Source organism: Myxocyprinus asiaticus, chromosome 5 (assembly GCF_019703515.2).
Source record: "Myxocyprinus asiaticus isolate MX2 ecotype Aquarium Trade chromosome 5, UBuf_Myxa_2, whole genome shotgun sequence".
Taxonomy (NCBI): Eukaryota; Metazoa; Chordata; class Actinopteri; order Cypriniformes; family Catostomidae; genus Myxocyprinus; species Myxocyprinus asiaticus.
Window position 1 is genome coordinate 50,711,364 of NC_059348.1, and position 22,802 is coordinate 50,734,165.

The window sequence follows — 22,802 nt, forward strand, 5'->3', positions numbered from 1 at the left end:
TTAAGTCGAATTAGAACGGGCTGAATTTTACCTGTCAAACAATCTAGATGGTATTTTCAAATGAACTGAATATTTTGAAAACGATCTTTGGAAGGTGAATATTTATTGTTGAATTTTTAATAACGAAATTAGTTGTGAAATGTTTTCAAACGAAATATTCAATGCTTAAAAATATATAAATTAAAAATAAATTTAAAATATGTTACATTTCAGCCTCCCAAAATGCAAATACTGTAAATGCAATGCATTGATTTTTTTCTATTAGAGCAATTCAACCTGCTTTTATGCTTCAAAGACTTCATGAATGGTGAATGGTGACCAAATCTTTGAAACTCCAAAAAGCACATAAAGGCAGTAATCCACACAACTCCAGTGGTTTAACCAATGTCTGCAGAAGCAATTTAATCTCTTTTGAATGGGAACAGACACATTTTTTAAATCCTTTTTCATTAAAATCATGACATCAGCAGTCTTCTTGGCAATCATGATTTCAAGCTCGATTACACTTCCTATGGCGCCATCTAGCGCCCTGCACATCCGTTAAGCACTAGGAGTGTAATCAAGCTTGAAAAAATTATTGGGCCTAGAGACTGCAATGGCAAGATGTACAGTGAAAAAGGAGTCATATTTTAACCTGTTCTCACCCAAAACTGATTGGATCGCTTCAGAAGACATGAATTAAACCACTGGATTCTTATGGATTATTTTATGCTGCTTTTATGTGCTTTATAGGGCTACAAAGTTTTGGTCACCATTCACCTACAGAGCTGAAATATTCTTCTAAAAATCTTCATTTGTGTTCAGCAGAAGAAAGTCAGTCATACACATCTGGGACAGCATGAGGGTGAGTAAATGATAATTTTATGATTTACGCATTTAAATTTTATAACAAATTTCCTTAAAATTTGAGTAATCTTTTACTTTAATATAATAAACATAATAGTTTAAGTTTTATTCATTTAGTTAAACATTACACAATTCTATTTGTTAGTTGGAATTTTATTAAATTTAAATATTTAAATGTAAAAAAATAAAGGCTTTTTTTTTTTTTTTTTAAGTGTAAGGAAAATGGATATATAGATGCCAAACCCTAACTGGCTGTGTTCAGAATAGCATACTACCATACTTCTCTTACTATTTCTTAATTACACAGTATGCAATTTTTCTGTATTTATTTGTAACCCAGGTGACCTACTACACTTGCCAAAATGTAAATTATACAATCAGAGCACACTGCGTGGAATACGTAAAATGCAATTCACTCAACTTTACCTTTTGTTTAATACCTGACACCATTTCCAGTGTGAAGAATGAACCGAAACAATATCAACCACAATTTTTAACCTTTTTCTCGACTCCTTTGATCAAACAGCAAAACCAAGACATTTTACACAAAACCGAATAATTAATGCAAATTAACCATATTTCTGCGTTAACCACCACTCGCTAAATTAAACATGCAACACAGTGATATCATTTCCAAATTTCCAGTGTTAAAATATCGTAGTGTACTGTTCCACATACATTTTTTTTTTTTTTTAATAGTAGGCAGTTTACAGTCTATACTGCTCACTGGTCAGCAAGTTCTACACTAGTATTCCATTCCAAACACACCCAGTGAAACATCTGGGATTGACACAGTGTAATTAACGAAATTACATCAATTATGTAAAGGTTACAAATAGGTTACTCAGTGCCTGCCCGAGTATGCATGTAATCCTGTGATCAGAGCCAATGTCGTGAGCTTGCGTGCTGGAGTCAGCTGCAGTCCTGCAGGTGCTCCACACCCTCTCTCCTCCCCCCGTACATACAGCAGCCTAACGCTCAGATACAAGCTCCACTGGCACGCACACAGAGCCCAGCCAATGAGGACAGATAAGTGTTTAAAATTATGAATGGTCACGCAAGCTGGCAGACACTGCAGGTTCAGGGGCACGTGGGTGTAAACAGACATGACCTTTGGGTTACACAATATCATAAATCATTTTGCGTGCATCTGTCAGTGTTCCTGAAGACAGACTTTTATTGAAATGAAAACTGACATGCAAGAATTCATGAATTCTGTGGTTCATTAGAATTCATGATAGCAGCCATCAGGACAAACTCTAGCAGTGGAGAAATCAAATGGTGATTGTACATTATTCATGTGAATGAACTATACAAAAGCGGCAGAATCCAAGCGATATCTCTTGCTTTAAGGGGTGAAATTGAAAATCAAAATGAAATCTATCATAATTTATTTACCCTCTTTAGAGCCCCTTAGAGGACAGGGAGGGAATTTATTTTCGGACAGTTTTGTGTTTCATCTCAAAACATTTACTATGATTTTACTACAGTAACCATAGCTGAACAAAGGTTTTTGTAGTTAAAACATAATAACTTTACCATAGTTTTACTACAGTAACCATATTTTAACTGTGATTATTCATAGTAAAACCATTGTAATAATTATGGGAAAACCAAAACTATGGAAGTAAAAATCAGCCATTCTGGAAAAAATAAATAAAAATAAAAATCAAAGTTGCTACAGTTTTACTAGCAATACAATGGTTAATTTGTACAAGTTTTTTTAAAACCATAGTTTCACTATAGTAAACCTGCAGTAACCTTTTTTTTTTTTTTAGTTTTCCTGTATTATAACTACAGTTTTACCATGAATATCATGGTTAAAATATGGTTACTGTAGTACAACCATGGTCAGTTTTTGGGGTTATGGTTTTACTAAAAATACCATAGTTCAAGAACTAAAACCATGGTTAACCCTTACGAAAATACTACAGTAACCATAGTTAAACTATGGTATTTTTAATAAAACTACAATTACCACAAAATTAACCATGGTTGCTACAGTCATGGTATCACACTTTAATATTGCTACAGTAAAACAATGGTTACAATATGAATACTACAGTATTACTGTCATAAAACCTTGGCAAACATGGTTACTACAGTATTGGTAACTATAATATAACTATTGTAAAGACATGGTTAATTTATTGCAAGGGAAAAAAGAAAAAATAATTCTTCCCTGTCCACCAAGGGGCTTTGCAGAACCCATTTGACTTTCTTCTGTGGAAAAAAAATGACAAAAAAAGCACCATAAAACTAATGTCTTCTTAAGCCATACAATAGCTTTGTGTGAAAGTCTTCCCAGCCACAGTGTGTTTAATACAAATGATGAGACCCATGAGAACCAATAACGTTAATAATTGTGTAATACATTGTGACGCACCATATTTGAATTGAACGCGAACATGAATGTGATTTGAGAACGTTACCTGACAGAAAGATTTTCATTCGGTGTTCCCCACACAAAACTATAGTATGGCTTCAGAAGACTAGGAATATTGCACAATTCATATGGACTACTTTTATGGGACTTTTTTCCATTTTGGCGCACCACCACCCCTGGTCACTGAATGGAAAAGAGAAGCTTGGATGTTCTTCAAAACATCTCCTTTTGTGTTTCACAAAGACGAGAATGTCATTTGCATTTGAAACGACATGAGGGTGAGAGCTATCCCCTTAATTCTTGGTCTATTGATTTTATGATCATTTCAAATACATCCAGAATTGCCTGTTAGAAACAAAAACATTACCACAAACATTTCTGTACATCAAGTCATAAATCAATGAAGCTGTCTGTGGTAACTGCCGATCTCAACAGGAGCTGCAGCTCTTCAAGCGTCACTGAGATATTACCATAAAGATGGCAGCGAATTTTGTGCATAATGGGAGTCAACCCTCCCCTCTGTGGCCTGTTAGTGGCTTAATAAAGGGGTCAAAGGTCATATTATTTCAGCAGTTTAGGTACAGTCATGGAGGTCATGGCTGTCATGGTGATGGTTGGCACGGTGATGTCTCGGAAGACAGGCTGAGAGACGGAGGAAGAGGCCGGCTTGTTCTGGTTTAGTGTTTCTATGATCATCTGTCTCATTTCTCGACTGGCATCACCACGGACAGCGAGCAAGGCCACAATGTGTTCCTCTCTAGCAAAAGAGAGATAAGGATGGTTTTATGAAAAAGGCTCAGTGCAAAACTGTAACACAAACTGAAAAATAAAAATATATAACTCTAAGAAATAGTTCACCCAAAAAATGAAAATTTGCACATCATTTACTCACCCTCAGGCCATCCCAGATGTGTACAAGTTTTTTTTTTTCTGCAGAATTTTTAGAAGAATATCTCCGCTCTGTATGTCCATACACTGCAAGTGAATGATGACCAGAACTTTGAAGCTCTAAAAAGCACATAAAGGCAGCATAAAAGTAACTCATTCGACTCCAGTGGTTTATCCGTGTCTTCAGAAGAGATCAGATAGGTGTGGGTAAGAAACAGATCAATATTTAAGTCCTTTTTTTTTTTTTTTTTTACTATAAATCTCCACTTTCGCGTCCATAATCATCATCTTTTTTTTTTTTTTTTGACGATTGACATTATTTGAGCATATCGCCACCTACTGGTCGGGACTAGTCAAAGTCTATATATATATATATGATTTATAGTAAAAAAGACTTAAATGTTGATCTGTTTCTCATCCACACCAATTATATAGCTTCAGAAGATACAAACTGAATCACTGGAGTCGTATGGATTACTTGTATACTGCTTTTATGAAGCTTCAAAGTTCAGTCCACCATTCACTTGCATTGTATGGGCCTACAGAGCTGAGATTTTCTTCTAAAAATCTTTGTTTGTGTTCTGCAGAAGAAAGAAAGTCAATAAAATCTGGGATGGCATGAGGGTGAGTAAATGATTAATGTACATGAGATTTTTCTCCCCATTCCTTTAATGATACAGTGGCCTCCCAAGTTTTTGGACACATTTGGAAATTAAGACACACTTAAAAATGATTGAATGCATTAAAAAAATTGGCATCTGCAAACAAATGATGCAAGAACTTTTTCTAAGAACTACTTTTTTTTGAGGCAGTTAATTTTAACCACCTGGATTTTTAGTGGATGTATGAAGTCAGTTCACCACAAGTTTTATCATTTAAAACCAAACAAAACTCTTTTTGTGAACCGTTTTGCTTGAGCTATCTTTAAAAAAAAAAAAAAAGCCACTTGGTTTGATTGGTGCAATTACATACGTTATAAGTGTGACTTAAAGGGATATTCACCCAAAAATGAAAACTGGCAGAATGTTAGCCTCAGTCCACTTTCATTGCATCTTTCTCCACATACAATGAAAGTGAATGGTGACTGATGCTTCACGAGTCAATGAGCCTAACATCTTTTGTGTTCCACGGAGGAAAGAAACTCATGGATTTAGAACAACATGAGTTGACAGAATTTCAATTTTTGGGTGAACTATTCCTTTAAGTGCTCAAGTACATTTTGGGGGCCATTGTAGTTAAACTGTATAACAAAAAAATTCCAATGTAATGCTTTTTCTCAAGTCTGACCTGATGTCAGGATACTTGGACACAAGGGTGGACACCTCCAGGTAGAGCAGTCCAGGGTCTGTCAGTTTGAAGACTTCAGCGATGGAACTGATGGAATCACACAGCCGGTCTGTGTCTTCTCCCTGAGCACAAGCAAATACACTTTAAAAAGAGCTCATTAAAAAGCTTGTGAATGAAAATCGTCTAGTGGGCCGCCCGTTCCAGGTTTGGTGAGACTCACAGCAGAGAGTTTGTTGAAGAGGAATTTGAACTGCTCGGCCTCCTTTATCATTCTGTCTGCGCCCTCTTTCCTCTCGTCGGCATTCTTAAAGGAGATGCGTTTCTGCATGACGGCCTTCAGATACTCCACCACGACACGCCGAAGAGCTTCACTTGTCATTTCCTGGTATACACACAAAATCATTATTAAAACAAATCACAAGATGAATAATAACAGATTAACAGTTAAATTAATGTTAAAAGTAATGTGTTGCATGATTGTGTTATGTCTAATAAAATTACAACCCCAATTCTGCAAAAGTTGATACAGTATGGAAAATGCTAATAAATATAAAAAGGATTTGTAAATTCTATTCACCCTGTACTGTATTGAAAGCACTAAAACAACACATTATTTGATGTTTAATTCTTATTTTTGAAAATATACTCTCATTTCAAATCAGATGATTGCAATTTGCTTCAAAAAGTTGGGACAGTCGACTGTTGACCACTGTGAAACATCACCATTTCTTCTAATAACACTTATTAAACATTTGGGCACTGAAGATACAAGCTTGTTAAGTTTAGCAAGCAGAATTTTCCCACATTCATTCATTATGCAGGTCTTCAGCTACACAATTGTACGGGGTCTTCATTGCCATATTTTGCGCATCATAATGAGTCACACATTCTCAATTGGAGACAGATCAGGACTGCAGGCAGGCCAGTCTAGCACATGCACTCTCTGCTTACACAGCCATGCACTTGTAATCCGGGCAGTATGTGGTTTGAAGTTGTCCTGCTGGAAAACCATTTATGAATGCGCATGATCTCCGATCCCTCAGACGTCACTGTCTTAAAAACAGTCATGCATCTGTAATGGATATCATGACATGGGCTCAGGAATACTTCGGTAAACCTTTGTTAGTCAACACCATTCGCCACTGCATCCACAGATGCAAGTTAAGTCTTACTATGTAAAGCAGAAGCCATACATCAACACTGTCCAGAAGTGCAGGCAACTTCTCTTGGCTCGGCCTCATTTGAGATGGAAAGGAAAACAGTGGAAACGTGTTTTGTGGTCAGACGAATCCTCGGCAACGAAGGCCCAGTACAATTGCGCAGCTGAAGACCTGCCTAATGGATGAATGGAGGAAAATTCTGCTTGCTCAACTTAAACTTGTGTCTTCAGTGTCCAAATGCTTAATAAGTGTGGTCAACACTCGACTGTCCAAAATTTATTTGGAGCATGTTACTATCATCTGATTTGAAATGAGAGTATATTTTGTTTTAATTAGAAATTAACAAACTGTATCAACTTTTCCGGAATTGATGTTGTGATTGTGTTAGTAGATCAGCAGAATCAGTTTCGATCTCTCTCGCTTTTGTTCAGTACGGCGCTTTAAAGGCGCGACTCTGATCACATTGAGAAATGTTTCAGAGTTTCTGCTTATTTAGACAAACTGCTTCTTCAATATTCTTTAAGTGTATAAATGCACACAGAAATAAAATGAATTTATAAGGGTGTAAAATATAAATATTGTACGAAAAAGAAACATGACTGATTGATTTATGATTGTATCGCCATTCGCCACAGCCATATGGTCTTAAAAAAAGTGACTTGTGCCAAGACAGCATTATAGCATATAAAACTCACCTATACATGAGAGGTTTGTAGTATGCTACTCACCCGATTATAGGGCTTCTTAATTTTGGAAAAGTCATTAAAGTAATCCTCCACGGTGACACAGATGGTGTCCACAGCATGAGAGCCTGTCAGCCACTTCCGGGTCAGCAGCTCATTAAGATGATGCTGTGGAGAGATCAAGTCAACAGTCAAAATTCAACACACTTCTCCCAGTGCACTGAACAGGAACCACTGGCCTAAGAAAACACCTATGAGAGATGAGCGCGTTTACCTCCAGGTCCAAGAAGACCTCATCCAGCAGGAACTGACAGCCCTCTTTGGCCACCTCATTCAGAAGCTTGTCTATGGCAGCATCGTTTTGAGTGGGTTCGGTCGACTGAGAGTACTTTCTTTTCAGGCTGTTTATAGACTCCCTGAAAATGAATACAAAGCAGTGTAAACCATCAAATTTATGTCTCTATTCACTGAAAATAACAGCTTATTTTATTAAGCTGTTGAAGTGTGCCATTTCTGCATCACTAGCGTCACCAAACGGAATCGCAAAAATAATCACTGTTTTCAAACAGATTCCAGTAAACTCGCCTCATCTTCCATTTCTTGTATATATTACTTAGGGCTGTCAATTTAACTTTAAAAAAATTAAGTAATTAATCATGTCCCCAGACTGTAATGTAATACTCCTACCATCGGAGGAATTCAAGCTTAAAGTACCACTTGTTTTCAGCAGGGGGCAGTAAGTGAAACTCCAGCTGTATAGGCAATGCACAGCTGTACAGACAAGAAACCACACTCGGGCCTGCTACACTCGACATGTTCTTGTGTTCAAACACAGCTGAACAGAGCACACCTCCTGAATGCAGGGATCTCAAGACGTGTTTTTCTATGTTTTATACTATTTTATCTTGACACAGCGAACTAAAATTGCTGCGTTTATGCCACGATGCAAAAAAAGTGAGACGCTTTAAAAGCATCAGTCTGACACGTGTACAATGATGTGTCCTTAGAAAAGCCCTTATAATAAATCTATCCTGGACAGATTGACAAATTCAACTGCAACATGGATTGCTGTGGACTGTAGGCCAATGATATGAAATACAGTATAACAATATATTACCTTTTAAGCCTACTTTTTGTATTGCCTTATCAATGCATTACTCGTCTGCCACAGTAATGTAATACATTTTAATTATCTGAATTATTGTATGTACAATTATATCCATAATTATTTAAATGTAACTATTTATAATTATTTAATCATTATATATTGAATTATTGTTATTTGAGGGCCTTTCTCAGCAAATATTTATATATGCGACTAATTGCAATTAATAAAATGGCATTTCATGTAATCAACTCCATTAAAAATGTTTTATCAATAGACAGCCTAAAAAATTATTATATGAAATTATCAGAATTACCCATTTTGGTTGCACTACGTAAGAGATACTCACTTAAATGTTTGACAGTTGTTGATGATGGCGATCATGTACTGAACGTAGCACTGTGGGAGCTGACGAACTTTCAGGTGTTCCTCCTTATAAGCGATCGCCTCCTCTCTGTACCTGCATACACAGACGAGTATTAAGGGTGACAGAGAAAGATGTTATTGAAACTAACATCTTTAATAATAATCTGTGGAATAAAAAGAGGAAATGGCTGTTACAAGATCACAGTACCTTACTAAGAATGAGTTCATCTGCTTTAGACAGACCTTCAGCACCTGCTCTTTAAAGGTCTCGTTAATCTGAGCTGCCACCTGAAGATTCTGCTCAAACATCTGAGGATGAAGAGAGACATTTCTATTATATAAAGCAAGCATGGTAGGAAGGTTTAAATCAAACCTCAGATGAATGGGGGCATAAAAAAGGAGAGATTGACTCAACCCTCAGTTTATAAATACAGACAAAAAAACTAAACAAAAAAACACGAGTTGCGCACTTACAATGGAAGTCTATGGGGCAATCGTTTAAAAGCAGAAATGTGAAGCGTGTATTTTTTTTCAAAGCACTCATCATTTACTCACCCTCATGTCATCTCAGATGTGTCGGACTTTCTTTCATCTGCAGAACACAAATGAAGGTTTTTAGAAGAATATCTCAGCTCTGTAGGTCCACACAATGCAAGTGAATGGTGACTAAAACTTTGAAGCTCTAAAAAGCAAATAAAGGCAGCATAAAAGTACTCCAGTGGTTTAATCCATGTCTTCTGAAGCGATCCAATTGGTGTACATCACTGTACATCTTGCCATAGCAGTCTCAAGGCATGATCATGATTTCAAGCTCAATTACACTTCCTAGTGCTTGATGCATGCACAGAGCGCTAGATGGCACTAGGAAGTGTAAACGAGCTTGAAATCATGATTGCCAAGGCCAATGTCAAGATTTATAGTGAAAAGGGATTTATTTTTGGTCTGTTCTCACCCAAAACCAATTTTAGCGCTTCTGATTATATGGATTAAAACACTGGAATTCTATGGATTACTTTCATGCTGCCTTTATGTGCTTTTCGAGCTTCAAAGTTTTGGTAACCTTTCACTTGCATTGTATGGACCTACAGAGCTGAGATATTCTTCTAAAAATCTTAATTTGTGTTCTGCAGAAGAAAAAGGCATACCCCTCTGGGATGGCATGAGGGTAAGTAAATGATGAGAGAATTTAGATTTTATGTTGCATTTAACGAGAATATTCCTTCAAAGGAAAACTTCAGTGCGCTGAAATGTTTGCCCTAGAAAACAACTGTACCTGGAAGACAATGGCAGGTAAGGTGGTCTGGTAGTAGCCATCCTGGTCGGCTTCAGGCTCTGTTTCCTTCTGCCAGTCTTTCTTGTCTGTTTCAAGAGCTTTGCGGAGCCAGCCTGTGATGTTTGACTGGAGAGATTTGAAATTAGAAAAAACTGCATGTATGGGCATCTTTGCACTGAACACTGAGGGCTGCAAAATATATATTGGTTGCAGAGGACAAGAACAAACATTGCTTCAATTTAGAAAATGAGCAGGGTTTTATTTCATTCAGTGTTGCTTTAGGGACTCACAGTAAATGTTTTGAGGTATTTGCCCAGCAAATCATCCACCACTTTTTCAGGTAACAGAGGCTCCAGCTGCTTCACATCACACTCCGGCTGAAGATCAGGATGACCCATCATATCCACACTGTCAGGGAAAGAACCAAACATCACACTCACTCACTGATGTGTGTCCGTGAAGAATTCCACGTTTCTGCACATGGTAATAAATTAATGTTTGAGAAACCCGATTTAGTGTTGGAATGATTCAAGAATAACAAAAAAATACATTTAATTGATATAGACCCAAATAGAACCAAAGTTAGAATGTATTCGTAAATTAATATAGGCTCCCTAAGGGGGCCTGGTTATCTCAGCGAGTATTGACGCTGACTACCACCCCTGGAGTCGCAAGTTCAAATCCAGGGCGTGCTGAGTGACTCCAGCCAGGTATCCTAAGCAACCAAATTGCCCTGGTTGCTAGGGAGGGTAGAATCACATGGGTTAACCTCCTCATGGTCACTATAATGTGTGGTTCTTGCACTCGGTGGGGTGTGTGGTGAGTTGTGCATGGATGTCGCGGAGAATAACGTGGGCCTCCACACGCGCTATGTCTTTGTGGTAACGCGCTCAACAAGCCACGTGATAAGATGCATGGATTGACGGTCTCAGACGCGGAGGCAACTGAGATTCGTCCTCCGCCACCTGGATTGAGGCGAGTTACTACGCCACCACATGGACTTAAGAGCACATTGGGAATTGGGCATCCCAAATTGAGGAGAAAAAGGGGAGAAAATAAATAAAATAAAAAAATAATATATATATAGGCTACCTAAACATTTGTTCAACCAATATGGGTTGTTCAAAGGCTGCCGCTGATATCTAGAGAGCAGGGTAGCCAACAGCTGATATAATGCTGATATGCATGTAATAAAATTTAATGACAGTAAAGGAAACATACACACTTGAAATGTGTAGGTGCTACTTCACGTGCAGCATAAATTTAATTCAATACAACAAATACTACTACCATGATATAAATTTAAAATTATACTTTAAAAAATGTGCTTTACAGTTTAAGTAATATACAATTACTTTTTCACATTATAGTAATAACAATGAGATGAAAATATTTGAATATCACAATGCAAAAAGCCCTTAAAGAAATATTCCAGGTTCAGTACATTTGTGTCATAATGTTGATTAATTTACCACAAAACACTTGAGTTTTTTTTTCTTTCCCCAATTTGGAATGCCCAAATGCCGTAGTGACTCCAATCCGGGTGGCGGAGGACGAATCCCTGTTGCCCCCACGTCTGAGACCATCAATCCATGCATCTTATCACGTGGCTTGTTGAGCGGAGTTGTACCACGGAGATGTAGCACGTGTGGAGGCCCACGCTATTCTCCGCGGCATCCATGCACAACTCACCACGCGCCCCACCAAGAGCGAGAACCACATTATAGTGACCACGAGGAGGTTACCCCATGTGACTCTACCCTCCCTAGCAACCGGGCCAATTTGGTTGCTTAGGAGACCTGACTGGAGTCACTCAGCACACCCGGGATTTCAACTCGCGACTCCAGGGGGTAGTCAGCGTCAATACTTGCTGAGCTACCCAGGCTTCCAAAACTTGAGGTTTTGAGTTCACTTTGCAAGTGAAGGGGCAATTTTGAAGGGTTTAAAGACAGAAATGTGAAGCTTATAATTTTATAAAAGCACTTAATTCTTCTGTTAAAACTTGTGTATTACTTGAGCTGTAAAGTTGTTTATTTCTGTGTTTTTACAGTCATTTTAGGGTTTTGGTGTTATGTCGTCATGGCAACAAAGTTGTCATTGTTCACCAAAAAGGTTAGTAAGCAATTTTATCACGCTAAAATCATGTTAACACACATATTATCTACATCTTGTTGCTATACTTCTGAAACAATTAATATTTTCATGTTTACGTACTGGCCCCATTGACTTCCATTTTAAGTGCCTCATTGTAAATCAGACTACTTTTTTTTAAAGAAAAGGAGGGACAAGTAGAAATAAATTTTTGTTGCAATCAACTTTATGCCACAAATGCTGTCGATTAACTTATATTGAACCTGAAATATTCCTTTAATCATCCTAAAAACAGGCTCAATTTTTGGAGCTAAAAATAATGTATTTCTTCCTTTTAGTTTTAGTGGTGAAATATGACTATTTCTTGACATGTTTCATGAAATTCACCCAACTATATAGGCCTTCTATAGTCTGGGTTAATAACCTTTTTTTGGCCGATGAAATTCTGTGGCTTTTCCACTCATTTGGGATTGCTGAATACAATTTTTTATTTTTATTTTTTAAACATAATTCAGACAAATCCACTAATGAATCATTCAGACCGATTTGTGAACAGTTTTTACCTATTATTTCACTCAGCAGAATGATTTGCTCACAAATCAGAAATCACTATGATTTGCTCGCAGCTTACGCTACACAAGATAAAAATTTAGCTGATGAGATATTTTTTAGGCAGGGGAAAACTAGAAAAAACTGTATTCACTATGGAAATTTCCACGGCTTTTCCATGATTTGGGGGATTTTATTCATTTAACATTTTTTATAATAGTATTGGTCAACAACATATCACTGAAATGTGGCATAATGTGAAATGTTTCATTATGTTAAGGTTGATTCAAAACCAAATGTTTTTATTTATTCATCTATGTTTGTCTAGTTTCAAATAAAGAGAAAGTTATATAAGAGGAGGTAATTTTGATTTATGAAGAATTTAATTCACTGACTGGATTATCCAAAAATACGCATTACAATATGGTTATTTAATAATATATAAACAAACTTGTATTGATTTTCCAGAAAACAATTACTATAGAGTGATATATATATCGTTATCATGATATAAAATTAGTCGTATTGTGATATAAGATTTTGGTTGTATCGCCCATTCCAACATTTCCATGACTTTTCCAGGCCTTTAAATCACATTTTTAAAATTCCCTTATATTTCCAGGTTTCCCATGACCGTTGGAACCCTGTAGAAAATGAATGTGCATTATTTACAGTCACATTGACTTCACACTGCAGAAGGCAGAATGATGACATCAGATGCTGAAGATCTGCAGTCGGATGCTCATATCTCTCTTTCCTGCTCTGTTTAGATCTACTACACATAAGTGCATTAATCTTGCGGACTTCAATCCTGTGAGAGCACGCAATGTGATGATCTGGTGTGAGTCCATCAGGCTGATTATCCACACAAAGCCTCTGCTGCCGTGCTCTCCGCTCAGCTTTCAATATTGAGGTAATTGCTCTCTGCTGCCCACTGACAGACTGTGCTGTCACTGAGGAATGTAATGCAGATGTAATACAGATCCATTCATACCGAGCGCGTTACAGCATCTGTCTGCACTGTTTTTCTATGTAAACATGCGCTAGATGGACGTCCTTGGACAGTTGTGCAGCATCTGACTGTTTATTTAGCATCTTGCACAGTAGCTTTTTAGACGCTGTGTCAAGTTAAACAGCACTTCAACATTGAAATATGCGGTCTGCCTATTGGTTGCTCTGTGTCTAGCTTTCATTAGCGCAAATAACTTGTGTTCTGTGTGAGCGGCCTCTTAGGGTATTAACAACAACCTCATCATCTAGTAGCTTTCCGTCAAGTTAACGCTCAGTGACATGTACTAAAAGGCAGTTCACATGCACGCACGCACGCACGTTAGTGCGGCTATCCTTATGAGGACTCTCCATAGAAATAATTATTTTTATACTGTACGAACTACAGATTCTATCCCCTAATCCTAACGCTACCCCTAAACCTAACCCTCACAAAACACTTTCTGTATTTTTACATTTTCAAAAAAACTTTTAGTATGTTTAAGCGATTTGAATTATGGGGATGCTAGAAATGTCCTTATAACATAATACCCTTGTAATTACCAGTTTGTAACCTAAAAAATGTCCTTGGAAACCACCCAAACCCGCCCACACACACACACAAAGATAGACACTTCGAAAAGGAATGGAGCAGAATGCAGGTGTCTTAGGTGCCTTTCACTCAGATCTGTGCCATTAAAATTAGAGGTCGGCCGATAGTGGGTTTTGCCGATATCGATAATTAAGTTGGGAAAACAGACCGATAGCCGATTAATCGGCAGATAGTTTTTAAAATTTATAAGAAGAATGAAAACTTTCCACTCAGTGTAAAATAGTGCTGAACTTTTGTAAGTATTACTTTCCATGGCCATATTTGAATACATTTCTCCCACACTGGTACCATCTTCAAAGCCTTTGCAAAGAACAAAATGATAATCATCGTGGGCAAGTTTTCAATGGCAGCAAACTTAGGCGCTTCTCTTTTGCCATGTGGCCCCGTTTTTTTGGGGGCTAAACGATTTACTTATTTAACTGTAGCAAGTTGTTGCTCATGATGACGTCACAGTGACATAATTTTGTAGTTTACAAAAAGTCACAGAAGTATGCCAAAAATCGTGCAAACACCTTTATGCATTTTTAAGATATGAGCAATCAAACATAGAGGCCCATGTTTTTTTGGGCCACCCTGTAGGCCTAGAATAAAATATCAAGAAATATAGCAGATAATTAAATTACAAATATGATATAAAGGAATACATTAGGGGGGTATTTGTCTCCCTTAGGAGTTTTCAGGGGCATTTTTCTCCATTTCAGGGGCAATTTTGCCCTGGTTTGGAACGACATGAGGGTGAGTACATGAAGACAGAATTTTCATTTTTGATTCTGCATTCTGAGCTCCAACTTAAAGGGATAGCACACCTACAAATGTTAATTCTTTCATCATTTACTCACCCTTATGCCACCTCAAACTCGTATGACTTTCTTCTGCAGAATACAAACAAAAAAAGATATTTACTGTAGATGGAGATATGATATGATATGAATGTATATCCATACAAGTCAATGGGGTCCAACACTTCCAAGCTCCAAAAAGGACATAAAGGTAGCAAAAAGGAAATTCATACAACTCCAGTGGTTTAATCCATGTTTTCTGAAGCAATACTGTTAGAAAAACAGTCCAAAATTGAACAAATTTTCATTATAAATTTTGACATCTGAGACTCCATGGCACAATCATGATTTGAACCAATACAAAAAAACAGACCAAAATTGTACTCATTTTTCACTATAAATTTTGACATCTGAGTCTCCATGGCACAATCATGATTTGAAGCTCGATTACACTTCCTCGTGCTCTTCGCATGCATCAAGCACTCTCAATGCATGGATATATTCACATCATTTTTCCATCTAAATATCTTCGTTTGTTTTCTGCAGATGAAAGAAAGTCATACGAGTTTGAGTAAATGATGAGAGAATTATCATTTTTGGCTCAGCTATTCCTTTTAGCATTTCTATGCCCAGTGTACTCTGTGTATGCTGTGCAATTGACAAATATATTAACTTGACTTAATGACTATATTGCAGTCAAAACACTCTTCTAGCTTCTTACCTTTTATATGTGTTGAGGACCCAGGTGAGAAGAGATACGATCTCATTGGCTTCGAGATCTTCAGCTGCCAGCTCTTGCACTCGTGCTGACACTGATTTGTGATAGAGGTCAAAGAACACCTGAAAGGTGTTGTAGTGTGGAGGAAAGCACTGGACCATTAGGTTCTTCACCACAACTAGATCATCCAGCACATACTTCCTGGTGATCTCCAGCAACCTCACCAGCCACATTTTATCGGATTCCCGTGTCTCTGACTGTGTGCTTTCGATGCGGCCGCTCACTGTTCCCTCCAGGACTTCGTTCATTCGGTTCTTCCAGGATTTGGGTCTTCCAGGCGGGATGAATCCAGTCTGCTTCTTGCGGTCTAGCATCTTGCGGTCGATCTTCTCCTCGCGCTCAATGATTCGAATTACGGACACTAGCATGGTAGGGTCGCGGCGGACGGTGACCATGGCGCGCTGAAGGACCATCCACAGTTGTTTGGAGAGCTCTTCAGACAGGCCTTGCACCTGGCCGAAGTAGCCACGAATAAGGTTCATGTCGACGACATTCTTGCTGTCCATGCGGTACTGCTCGTACATGAGGTCGTCACGCGAGCACTCCAGATCCATTAGCTTGCGGTGAGCTTGAAGCATCTCGCCCTGTTCAATCAGATCGTGGGTCTCTCGTACAATCTCGGGTACTGTAGGGGGAGAGGGCAAAATGTGGCTGCGGCATGAACATATGCAAACGACAGCAATATAACACCTACAATCATAAAAACAAAAAAGAAGTGCAATCAACTGAAAAATATGCCAACAATATTATTGCCACAATATAAATTAAATAAAAAATAACAATGAATACATTTTGTGGAAAAACTGTACTGGGGGAAAAGCCTGTAAGTCTGCAATAAACTGAAAAACAGCACCTTCTAACTTACTACCACAAAATAAATAAGAAATAACTAAATTAATAAATAGTAAAATATAACTAATTATATTATTAATATTGTTGGGATAAAAAAACTGTGAATGCATAATGAACTGAATACAATCACCTATTGTACCACCTTACTGCCACAAAATAAATAAATAAACAAAAATAATTAATTAAAACAGTGAAAAAATGACAAATAATTTTGTAATATTGTTGGGATAAAAACTGAATGCATAGTGAACTTGAAAAAGCACTAACTAGGGGGCCTGGGTAGCTCAGCGAGTATTGACGCTGACTACCACCTCTGGAGTCACGAGTTCGAATCCAGGGTGTGCTGAGTGACTCCAGCCAGATCTCCTAAGCAACCAAATTGGCCCGGTTAATAGGGAGGGTAGAGTCACATGGGGTCACCTCTTCGTGGTCACAATTAGTGGTTCTTGCTCTCAATGGGGCGCGTGGTAAGTTGTGCGTGGATTACGGAGAGTAGCATGAGCCTCCACATGCTGCGAGTCTCCGCGGTGTCATGCACAGCGAGCCACGTGATAAGATGCACGGATTGGCGGTCTCAGAAGCGGAAGCAACTGGGAATTGTCCTCCACCACCCGGATTGAGGTGAGTAACCGCGCCACCATGTGGACCTACTAAGTAGTGGGAATTGGGCATTCCAAATTGGGAGAAAAGGGGATAATATAAAAAAAGAAAGAAAAAGCACTAACCATCTTACTGCCACAAAATAAATAAATAGCATAAAAAATATCAATAATAAATAGTGAAAAATTACAAATAAAATAAACCCCTGTAATTTTAATAATATTATTAGGGTAAAGAAAATCTGAATGCAAAATCAACTAAAAAAAAAAAAAAAAAAAAAACAGTAACTTCCATCTTACTGCCACAAATGTTTTTTTTTTTTTTTTTATTAAATAAGAAATAATTAAATTAATAAATAGCACCAAAAAAAAAAAAAAAGAAAAAAGACTAATAATATTAATAGTATTGTTGGGGGGAAAACTTTGCATAATCAACTGAAAAAATATCACCAACCATCTTACAGCCACAAAATATATAAATAAAATGAAAAAAAAAAACTATTAGTAAACAGTGAAAAAATGACTAATAATATCAATAACAGGGCTCCAGACTAAAAAAATTACTTAGGAGCCACTGGCTCCTAAACTGAAACATTAAGGAGCCAAATCACAGAATTTCTCAATATAGATTGCTGTTCAGAAACAAGATATAAAGCCGAAGAAAAGGAAGACAGCTAATATATGGTTGCAATTGCACTGGAAGCTTCTGTCACCATGACAAATTCCTTGTGTGTGTAAGCATACTTGGCAATAAAGCTCATTCTGATTCTGATTAATACTGTTGGAGGAAACAAAATCTGCATGCATTATCAACAGAAAAATAGCACCAACTGTACCATCTTACTGCCACAAAAATAAATAAAATAAACAAGAAAAAATATTATTTGGGGAGAAAACAAACTGTATATGTACAATCACCTGAAAAAACAGTCACATTTTTTGTTTTTTATCTCTACTGAATGCTAACCTCCAGGCCAATATGCATGGGTGCAACATTTTGTTTGTTTTACCACCAGAAACATTTGCCCTCACCTGAGAAAATGTTTTTTAGGTTCTCCACAGCTGATGCCAGCTGACTGTGCTGCACCACAGCGTCTTTCACGTCCTTTAGATTCTCTATAGTGTTAATGCTCTGTCTCCAGTCTTTACTCACATCTGCCAGAGAGTTCTGGATGTCTTTAACATCACATAGAGCATTATGGAGCTGTGTGAGGCCTGTTCGTACCCCATCCAACTGGGACTGAATGGCAGCCTGAAAAGTGAGAAGAGGATGGTTTGATGTAATTGAATTGGTAAAAGCATTGCATAGATGAACAGTTGGTTAAAAAGAAATAGTGTCTTAAACAGGAAAATATTTCACCTTTAACCTGGCCTCCACAGATGCTTTCTTGCGTGCCTCTCTTCGTCTGTACTGCTCCACTTTGTCTAGCTGGTCAGAGCGCTGCAGCATCCCGGCAACCCTCTGCACTGCTGTGGCGACGGCCTCTCTATTCGTTTCCTCCATAGTAACTGACCCAAAATGCCAGGGTTAAAAGGTACTAAAAATTAACATTAGTTAAAGTTACTGAAATGATTCAAACAGCAGTTAAAGGTACTGAAAATGACCCAAACAGCAGTTAAAACTTACTGAAATGACAAACAACAGTTAGACTTACTGAAATGACTCAAACAACAGTTAAAAGTACTGAAAATTATCCAAACAACAGCTAAACTTACTGAAATGACTCAAACAACAGATAAAGTTACTGAAATGACTCAAACAGCAGTTAAAGGTACTGAAAATGACCCAAACAACAGCTAAACTTACTGAAAAGTTTCAAACAGCAGTTAAAGGTACTGAAAATGACCCAAACAACAGTTAGACTTACTGAAATGACTCAAACAGCAGTTAAAGGTACTGAAAATGACCCAAACAACAGCTAAACGTACTGAAATGACTCAAACAACAGATAAAGTTACTGAAATGATTCAAACAGCAGTTAGGCTTACTGAAATGACTCAAACAGCAGTTAAAGGTACTGAAAATGACCCAAACAACAGTTAGACTTACTGAAATTACTCAAACAACAGTTAAAGGTACTGAAAATGACTCAAACAGCAGTTAAAGGTACTGAAAATGACCCAAACAACAGCTAAACTTACTGAAAAGTTTCAAACAGCAGTTAAAGGTACTGAAAATGACCCTAACAACAGCTAAACTTACTGAAATGACTCAAACAGCAGTTAAAGGTACTGAAAATGACCCAAACAACAGCTAAACGTACTGAAATGACTCAAACAACAGATAAAGTTACTGAAATGATTCAAACAGCAGTTAGGCTTACTGAAATGACTCAAACAGCAGTTAAAGGTACTGAAAATGACTCAAACAGCAGTTAAAGGTACTGAAAATGACCCAAACAACAGCTAAACTTACTGAAAAGTTTCAAACAGCAGTTAAAGGTACTGAAAATGACCCTAACAACAGCTAAACTTACTGAAAAGTTTCAAACAGCAGTTAAAGGTACTGAAAATGACCCAAACAACAGCTAAACTTACTGAAATGACTCAAACAGCAGTTAAAGCTACTGAAAATGACCCAAACAACAGCTAAACTTAATGAAAAGTTTCAAACAGCAGTTAAAGGTACTGAAAATGACCCAAACAACAGCTAAACGTACTGAAATGACTCAAACAACAGATAAAGTTACTGAAATGATTCAAACAGCAGTTAGGCTTACTGAAATGACTCAAACAGCAGTTAAAGGTACTGAAAATGACCCAAACAACAGTTAGACTTACTGAAATTACTCAAACAACAGTTAAAGGTACTGAAAATGACTCAAACAGCAGTTAAAGGTACTGAAAATGACCCAAACAACAGCTAAACTTACTGAAAAGTTTCAAACAGCAGTTAAAGGTACTGAAAATGACCCTAACAACAGCTAAACTTACTGAAATGACTCAAACAGCAGTTAAAGGTACTGAAAATGACCCAAACAACAGCTAAACGTACTGAAATGACTCAAACAACAGATAAAGTTACTGAAATGATTCAAACAGCAGTTAGGCTTACTGAAATGACTCAAACAGCAGTTAAAGGTACTGAAAATGACTCAAACAGCAGTTAAAGGTACTGAAAATGACCCAAACAACAGCTAAACTTACTGAAAAGTTTCAAACAGCAGTTAAAGGTACTGAAAATGACCCTAACAACAGCTAAACTTACTGAAAAGTTTCAAACAGCAGTTAAAGGTACTGAAAATGACCCAAACAACAGCTAAACTTACTGAAATGACTCAAACAGCAGTTAAAGCTACTGAAAATGACCCAAACAACAGCTAAACTTAATGAAAAGTTTCAAACAGCAGTTAAAGGTACTGAAATGACCCAAACAGCAGTTAAAGGTACTGAAAATGACCCAAACACCAGTTAGATTTACTGAAATGACTCAAACAGCAGTTAAAGGTACTGAAAATGACCCAAACAACAGCTAAACTTACTGAAAAGTTTCAAACAGCAGTTAAAGGTACTGAAAATGACCCTAACAACAGCTAAACTTACTGAAATGACTCAAACAGCAGTTAAAGGTACTGAAAATGACCCAAACAACAGCTAAACGTACTGAAATGACTCAAACAACAGATAAAGTTACTGAAATGATTCAAACAGCAGTTAGGCTTACTGAAATGACTCAAACAGCAGTTAAAGGTACTGAAAATGACTCAAACAGCAGTTAAAGGTACTGAAAATGACCCAAACAACAGCTAAACTTACTGAAAAGTTTCAAACAGCAGTTAAAGGTACTGAAAATGACCCTAACAACAGCTAAACTTACTGAAAAGTTTCAAACAGCAGTTAAAGGTACTGAAAATGACCCAAACAACAGCTAAACTTACTGAAATGACTCAAACAGCAGTTAAAGCTACTGAAAATGACCCAAACAACAGCTAAACTTAATGAAAAGTTTCAAACAGCAGTTAAAGGTACTGAAATGACCCAAACAGCAGTTAAAGGTACTGAAAATGACCCAAACACCAGTTAGATTTACTGAAATGACTCAAACAGCAGTTAAAGGTACTGAAAATGACCTAAACAAGAGTTAGACTTACTGAAATTACTCAAACAACAATTAAAGGTACTGAAATGACCCAAACAACAGTTAGACTTACTGAAATGATTCAAACAACAGTTAAAGGTACTGAAATGACCCAAACAACAGCTAAACTTACTGAAAAGTTTCAAACAGCAGTTAAAGGTACTGAAAATGACCCAAACAACAGTTAGACTTACTGAAATTACTCAAACAACAGTTAAAGGTACTGAAAATGATCCAAACAGGAAATTCCGGGAATACAAGTTAAGCTCAATCAACAGCATTTGTGGCATAATGTTGAATACCACAAAAATTTATTTAGACATGAAAATCCTAAAACGACCGTAAAAACAATGAAAAACTTTACTGCTCGAATAATACACAAGTTTTAGAAGAATTAATGTAAGTGCTTTTATAAATGAAAAAGCTTCACATTTCTGCCTTTAAACCATCCAAATATTGGCCCCATTCACTTATACTTTAGGTGCTTCACTATAACTGACATTTTTTATTATATTATTATTTGTGGTAATCAACAATATGCCACTAATGCTGTCGACTGAGCATAATTTGTATTGAATCCGGAATTTTCCATTAAATGTACTGAAAGTGGTTTTTATATTTTTATCTGTTGTGCATCTGTTTATTTTGCATTATATATTTATTTACTTGTATGTTGTCTGTGTATTTGCGTATTTGTATGCATTAGCATGTTTATTATGTTTTTGAATATCTGCTGTGCTTTTGTACCGTTTATGTTTATTTATATGCCTGCTGAGCATTTCTAGACACTATTTGTTGAGCATGTCAGCTGGTCAGCTGCTTACACACACAGAAACCAAGCTAACACCAAACAGATGAAGATTGTTATTCGTACACCTAATCAGCGAGTCGGTTACACACGCTTAAATCTGTTTTATTAAGAGCAGACATCAAATAAATCTCTTTGAATGTCTTTGAGGCCCAAAGTGACAGATGCTAGCCGGCTAACAGCATTAGCATTCAGATAAATGCGCTTTATGTGCAATTCTTTCAAATCTCGAGGTCATGTGAATTTACTTACCCGGCCACAGTGTTTGTTTAAAGCGTTCTGAATTGTTATAAGCGATTCATTTATGTTTTATGCTCATATATGTTTATTCCGTTCATGTACTGTCTTATCAACTGCGTCTTCCTGGTGCCGCCCAGCCCATAGTCAGATGACGAGAACATAATGCACCTGCTCCGAGAGCATCAACTATGCGCAGAATTTACGCAAACAAATGAAATTGAGATAAATGAGACATTATGGGGACTTTGTCTGTTTTAAGTATGCAATTGACCACGTCAAATCAAATTTCAACTAAGATTCAGATTCTAAAATCTTGCAGAGATTATAGATATTATTTACAAACACACATTTGTTGGGATTTTTTAATACACATTTGATTGTATTTTCTATAAACAAAATATTTCAAGGCTGTTCAGCAGCATAATTTGTTAATG

At 37.1% G+C, this 22,802-nt stretch overlaps 1 protein-coding gene across 3 annotated transcripts; it reads right to left on the bottom strand.

Annotated features, from left to right (window-relative positions):
* Positions 1 to 1,262: 1,262 nt before the first annotated feature.
* LOC127441075 (exocyst complex component 3-like) lies at positions 1,263 to 22,519 on the bottom strand. Of its 3 annotated transcripts, none has more exons than XM_051698243.1 (13): positions 22,381 to 22,519; positions 18,603 to 18,780; positions 18,275 to 18,494; positions 15,735 to 16,416; positions 10,285 to 10,402; positions 9,995 to 10,120; positions 8,930 to 9,030; positions 8,705 to 8,815; positions 7,525 to 7,666; positions 7,296 to 7,418; positions 5,628 to 5,789; positions 5,408 to 5,529; positions 1,263 to 3,989 (listed from the first exon to the last, which is right to left on the bottom strand). In XM_051698243.1, exons 2-13 carry the CDS (start codon positions 18,744 to 18,746, stop codon positions 3,794 to 3,796), a joined length of 2,247 nt encoding a protein of 748 aa, XP_051554203.1. In that variant the 5' UTR covers positions 18,747 to 18,780; positions 22,381 to 22,519; the 3' UTR covers positions 1,263 to 3,793. The 3 variants fall into 3 exon arrangements, with proteins under 3 accessions (XP_051554203.1, XP_051554204.1, XP_051554205.1); XM_051698244.1 differs by having other exon boundaries at positions 18,603 to 18,751; positions 22,381 to 22,506; XM_051698245.1 differs by lacking the exons at positions 18,603 to 18,780; positions 22,381 to 22,519 and having other exon boundaries at positions 15,735 to 16,481; positions 18,275 to 18,416.
* Positions 22,520 to 22,802: the final 283 nt, after the last annotated feature.